The sequence below is a fragment of the Ranitomeya variabilis genome, chromosome 3 (assembly GCF_051348905.1).
Source record: "Ranitomeya variabilis isolate aRanVar5 chromosome 3, aRanVar5.hap1, whole genome shotgun sequence".
Taxonomy (NCBI): Eukaryota; Metazoa; Chordata; class Amphibia; order Anura; family Dendrobatidae; genus Ranitomeya; species Ranitomeya variabilis.
Window position 1 is genome coordinate 415,124,988 of NC_135234.1, and position 6,381 is coordinate 415,131,368.

At 41.7% G+C, this 6,381-nt stretch overlaps 1 protein-coding gene across 4 annotated transcripts in view; it reads left to right on the forward strand.

Annotated features, from left to right (window-relative positions):
* The window catches only part of LOC143816198 (ras GTPase-activating protein 4-like), a 323,951-nt gene that overhangs the window by 314,012 nt on the left and 3,558 nt on the right, over nt 1–6,381 (forward strand). For all 4 annotated transcript variants that reach the window (XM_077296292.1, XM_077296293.1, XM_077296294.1 and 1 more), the window contains exon 20: nt 2,299–2,354. In XM_077296292.1, coding sequence (XP_077152407.1) covers nt 2,299–2,354 — 56 coding nt within the window. The remainder of the gene's footprint in view (nt 1–2,298; nt 2,355–6,381) is intronic.

Genomic DNA, 6,381 nt, shown 5'->3' on the forward strand with positions numbered 1-6,381 from the left:
AGCTGGAAACTACTGCTTTTGCTTCACTTGCATGTCAATGTGGTTTATGGTCACATTGTACGGTTCCCACGGAAATAAGCGCATCTGCATATAAATATTGCTTCAACATTTGGCGTGATACATAACCCCCCCCCTTCTTTCTGGTCTATGGACTGTTAGGAACATCCGAACTTTGCACAGAAAGTGTGTCCTCACTGTCATCATGTCATTTACTGACAGTTATGAGAAATGTTTGGAATAACAGTATGTTGAATTTCTAACAGAACAAATCAAACATTTCATTACAAGGCCTAAAAGTGAAAGTCCTTGTTTGGTAGGATATTACACTCTGACTGTACGTAAATAGGGAAAGAGGCCCTGCACTTACCCCAGGTGTGGGACCCTAACTATCACTGCTCCCAAAGGTACCTCTAAGGGCTCATTTCCACATGCGAGGCACAAGTCCGTATCTCGCATGTGGAAACCAAGCTCTGGCGCCGGCACTTTGGAGCGGAGCTGTGCAGCTCCATGTGTTCCTATGCGGCCGCACGCTCCGCTCTGGAGTGCCGGCTCCACAGCTTGGTTTCCACATGCGAGATACGGACGTGTGCCTCGCATGTGGAAATGAGCCCTAAAGGTGAGGAGGTTTGGAACACCAGCCTTACTCTTCTGTTATAGCCTAAGCTGTCCCCTGCCCCAGGAGGCCTGGGACAGAAATGCTCGTATATAAACACATAAGATAAACAGGAATGACAAAAAGCAACTAAACATACAAAACACTCACCAAAGGTAGACAGGTATATAGGGAAGGGTAGGAAAGTACAAGCCAAACGGGAATAGGACAATGAGGAAAGAAGAGAAAGTCTGGCCAGATTTTATAGGGAGAAGAAATGACCAGGTCAGAAACAGCTGTGAGATGGAGTTGCAAGTTTCTAACCAGCATAAAAAGGGTGGTTAACCTCTTCAGCACTAAAGGAAACTAAATCCATTGAATATGAAACACAAACACACAGACTAAATGAAAGATCTGCGATTCACGATACGTAGCAATTTTGTAACCCTAGATCTCCCAGAAGGATGTGACCCGCTCGTGACATAGGATTACCAATAGGACACAGATCCCTGAAAAATTACATCTTCGGACAAGTCACAATTCTCCTTTTAAAAACTGCTTCTTGAAGTGACTTGTTCCCTGGGGAAGGTGGGGGAGCCGTGTATTGTAACATCTAAATCATGCCAATCCTGCTTATCCTGTGCTGTAGGAGTGGAAAGGGAGATAGACGTGGTTTAGACTTACCCCTACAGTTCCAATGCTGCTGCTTGGAAGCAGGAAGAATGAAAGCTGATTTGAGCAGAACAAGCAGAAGAATACACATGGTATCAGGTAGTACCTAAGAAACGTATAGTCACTTTTCAGTTCCAGGGAGGAGGGTCAGCACATTTTTGCAATCTGAGAGCAGCATGATATAGGGGTCGAGAGCTTGATTGCAGGAATGTATCACTTACCAAACTGGTGCAGTTTTGATAAATTTGATCATTGCAGCTTTCTGTGTACATTGTATACTGTCAGTCAGCTGCCAATCAGTAGTGGGGGCTGGGTTACACAGATTACCTGGACCGCATAGCATTAGACTCTTACTCATGCAGGGATAATCTCCTGTTAATAAAAAGCAGCAAGTGACACATCCCTGGAATTAGGGTCTCTGTCCCTACATTATGCTGCTTTCAGATTACATAGCAAAAACCTGCAGACAGATTCCCTTTAGCTATACAGTTCTCCATTTCAAACATTACATAAGAAGCTTCTTTAGTATAACATGGCTATAAAGCATTTTCAGGTTGGTCTGGTGAGAACAATACTCCTATACACATTACACTAATATTGACCGAAAGTCTAGTAGTGTGAAGGGGCCTTCCGGCTCATGTCAGGGAAGAGAAGGATCCAGCATGTGCAATTTGTGATCCTTTTGTTCTCCAAGGGATAAGCTGCATCCAGAGGAGTCTAACCAGAGAGCTCACTGATAGGGAATACAGAAACGCTCAGCTAAGCCGGCATCAATGTGTATGGGGGAGCTGGAAGACCTGACCGGTTGTTTGGCCACTGTGTATGGGGGGCTTAAATCTGTCTGCAGATATAAGGTGACTTTTGGTTGTACGTTAATCTCATGGCATTGAAAACATGATCATGCACAGTGGTCCAATGTTTCCTATGGTGTGTGACTGCGCTGTTCAGAAATAAAACAAAGGGAAAAACAATCCCGAGCAAACCTTTATCTAATAATAGGCCTAATATTACAATAAACATTCTTGTATCTCCAGGGAAAAGCACTTGGAAATAACAAAACATGATAACAGCAGCAAATCTCACCTAACAGGTAATGTGATTTTATGCAGATTGTCCATGGGATTGCAGCAGCTGTATTCACAGATCTTCTGCCTTGTTCAACGCCTTCCTACCGGGGCCAACTTTCATTCTTGTGCTTTCATTTGTTCCCCTCTTACTTCCAAGAGCCATAACTTTTTTTTTTTGTGCACATCAACGTAAGACGGATTGTATTTTTGCGGGACGAGTTGTACTTTTGAATGACACCATTCATTTTATCATATTATATACTCCATGCATGTGTATGGTATGATTTGTATAGTCATTACAAGGCGGCGTGGGTAAGAGGATAATAACACACTGTAGCCCCCAGAGAATCCTGTGAGCCATGGCCCTTTGGTAAACACCATAAAAACTAGTACTAAAGAGGTCCGTATCTCTGAAACCGTATGTGAGAAAAAAAACAACAAAAACAATTAAAACCTAAGGGGAGCAGCAGGAATTAAGCAACAGCAAAAACTGGCCTCTTTAGATCTGGTGACACCTGTACAATAAGATTTGATAAAATGATATACGAGCAAGATTTTAAGACAATATTTTTATGTTTACAAGGAGAAAAAAAAACTGACTCCTGCTTTTTCCACCCACCAATTGACAGCTCTTCCATTATGAGTTTACACATACAGTGGCTTGCAAAAGTATTCGCTCCCTTGGCATTTTTCATCTGTTGCTACCACACAACCTGGAATTTCACTGTTTATTTTTTTTAGGATTTGCACCAGTTCATATAAAGAACATGCCTACAACTGTGAAAATTTGTGTGCAACAAATAGGAACAAAATAACTGGAAACTTAAGTGTACATAACTGTTCACCGCCCCCTAAAGTCAGTACTTTGTGAAGCTTCCTTTTGCTGAAATTACACAAGTCTGGTGAATGGCAATCTTCAAGTCTGACCACAGATTACACAGGTCAACAAAAAAACACTTTTTTTCTGGTGTCCAAAATATTTTAATGAATTTGGGGTATTTTTGGGGTGCTGATTCTGAATATGCTATCAGTTTTGCCAGATTGGCTCAAGTTTTTGAGATTTTTGGTATCTTATTTATAGCACTTGTTGGTAAATGTGACGCATCATCTCATTAATTTCTTTGGATTAGTACTTGAACTGAGCAGTTCTCAATATAGTTTTGTGTTAATTAGTGTTCTAAAAGTTTGTTCATAGCTTGATTTTTGCACTAACTTTATGTTGGTGTCTGTTTTCCAGTGAAAAGCATGAACTCATCAAGAAGAAGTTGTCTTAACGATCCAGACTCATTCTGTTACATTTGTGGTGAATACACACTGCCAAAACATAGAAGAAACATAACAGACTTCGTAAAAAAAAGTGTATTTTGCCTATTTTGGGGTTATGCTTGGGGACCAAGACAAGTTTTGGGCACCACACATAGTGTGCAAAGCATGTATCGAATTATTACGAAAATGGAGCAAAGGACAAAGAAAAAGCTTCAAATTTGGTGTTCCAATGGTGTGGAGAGAGCCAAAAAATCATCATGATGACTGTTATTTCTGTGCAGTGCAAGTGCAAGGATTCAATAAGCATAAGAAACGAAAATGGGAGTAACATGGAATCTGCAAGAAGGCCTGTCCCTCATTGTGAAGATGTGCCTGTGCCTGTGTTTACCATAAATAACAGTCATCATGATGATTTTTTGCTCTCTCCACACCATTGGAACACCAAATTTGAAGCTTTTTCTTTGTCCTTTGCTCCATTTTCGTAATAATTCGATACATGCTTTGCACACTATGTGTGGTGCCCAAAACTTGTCTTGGTCCCCAAGCATAACCCCAAAATAGGCAAAATACACTTTTTTTTACGAAGTCTGTTATGTTTCTTCTATGTTTTGGCAGTGTGTATTCACCACAAATGTAACAGAATGAGTCTGGATCGTTAAGACAACTTCTTCTTGATGAGTTCATGCTTTTCACTGGAAAACAGACAACAACATAAAGTTAGTGCAAAAATCAAGCTATGAACAAACTTTTAGAACACTAACACAAAACTATATTGAGAACTGCTCAGTTCAAGTACTAATCCAAAGAAATTAATGAGATGATGCGTCGCATTTACCAACAAGTGCTATAAATAAGATACCAAAAATCTCAAAAACTTGAGCCAATCTGGCAAAACTGATGGCATATTCAGAATCCGCACCCCAAAAATACCCTAAATTCGATGAAATATCTTTGGCACCAAAAATGCTGTTGACCAGTGTTATCAATTGTATTAAGGTCTGGGCTTTGGCTAGGCCACGCCAAAACATTTACGTTTCCCCTTCAACCACTCGAGTATTGCTTTAGCAGTATGCTTTGGGTCATCGTCTTATTGGAAAGTGAACCTCTCAGTCTGTCTCAAATCACTGTCAGACAAACAGGTTTTGCTTAAGAATATCCCTGTATTTCGCACCATCCATCTTCCCCTCAACTCGCACCATTTCCCTGTCCCTCCTGCCAAAAAACATCTCCACAGCATGATGCTGCCACTACATTTCACTGTGGGGATGATGTTTTGGGGGTGATGAGAGGTGTTGGTTTGGCGCATTTATCTTGTTGGCCAGAAAGTTAGATTTTGGTCTCTTCTGACCGCAGCACCTTCCTCCATACATTTGGGAGTCTCCCACGTCTTTTGGCAAACTCAAGATGATCCTTCCATTTTTGTGTGTAAGTAAAAGGCTTTTTTTCTGCCCACTATTCCATAAAGACCACCTCTATGGAGTGTGGGGCTTATTGTTGTGGACATATACTCCAGGGTCTGCTTGGGAACTCTGCATTTCCTTCAGGGTTACCTTTATCTCTGTGCTGCCTCTCTAATTAATGCCCTCCTTGCTTGGGCTGACAGTTTTGGTGGGCGGCCCTCTCTTTCCAGGTTTTGTGTTGGTACCATGTTATTTCCATTTGATTATAATAGATTTGATAGTACTGCGGGGGGATCATCAGACATTGGGATATTATTTTATATCCCAACCCCGACTTGTACTTCTCAACAACTTTGTCTCTGACTTATTTGGAGATCTCCTTGGTCTACAAGGTGTTATTTGGTTACTGGTGCCTTTTCCTTAAAGGTAAGGTACCGCGTTTGTAGATCATTAATAAATCACTGTAATGTAGCATAACATGCTGCTATAACCAAGTTTTAAATGCATGTGAAACAGATTTCGTGTGTTATATGTGTTTAAAGAAGGAACTGGGGGCTGACATCTTGGTTTCACAGCAGTTCACGACACTAACAGTGTCATTTTACAGCACCCCATGGACATAGGAGATAATAGACCGGCGCTGACCCTATCTTTAACATTGGAGAGGCGTTAGCAGTGAGCTGGGCACACCTCTGTGGGCTGTACAACTCACTGCTGTAGGTGTGACTAGCTGCCATTTTATTATAGCCCAGTGCTCTCTGCCCAGCTCCACTTACTCTCTATCGCAGGAGCTCCATTCCCAGCCTGCAGAGAGAGGTGACACCTGACACCTCTCTCCGCCATACAATGTATCTCTCCCCTCCCTCCACAATGCCTGGCCATTCACTGCAGACCTGGAGCTCCTTCTTATCTTACTGAGGGATGAGTCACAGACAGCTCTGCACAGACAATGCTGCTCCATACACACCACATACACTAACTGTGCTTCTGATGCACTAACTGCTGGTGATAGCAGATCACAGGTCAGTCACACACAAAATGGCTCTGCCCTGTGATGCTGCTCTTCATTCTGCCCCAGGGATACTAGACCACCCAAAAGGGGAGGGAAATGCTGATGTCAGCAGTTACTGCCCAGATTTTCCAGCTAACAGTAAAGCTGGTAAGTCTTACTATAGCTGCTTGAGGTCTAAAACGGAAAATGCTCCCCCTAGTGGTCAATATATATATATTTGTAAGAAAATATATAATATTTTTCATATAGAAAATGTTTGCAAACATTGCATTAGTACATTTTATTTACTATTTTAAGCTTAATTTCACAAAAAAAAACTGGTGGCACCTTCCCTTTAATGGGGTTGCAGCCTCTGTGGCCTTTCAGAAAAGG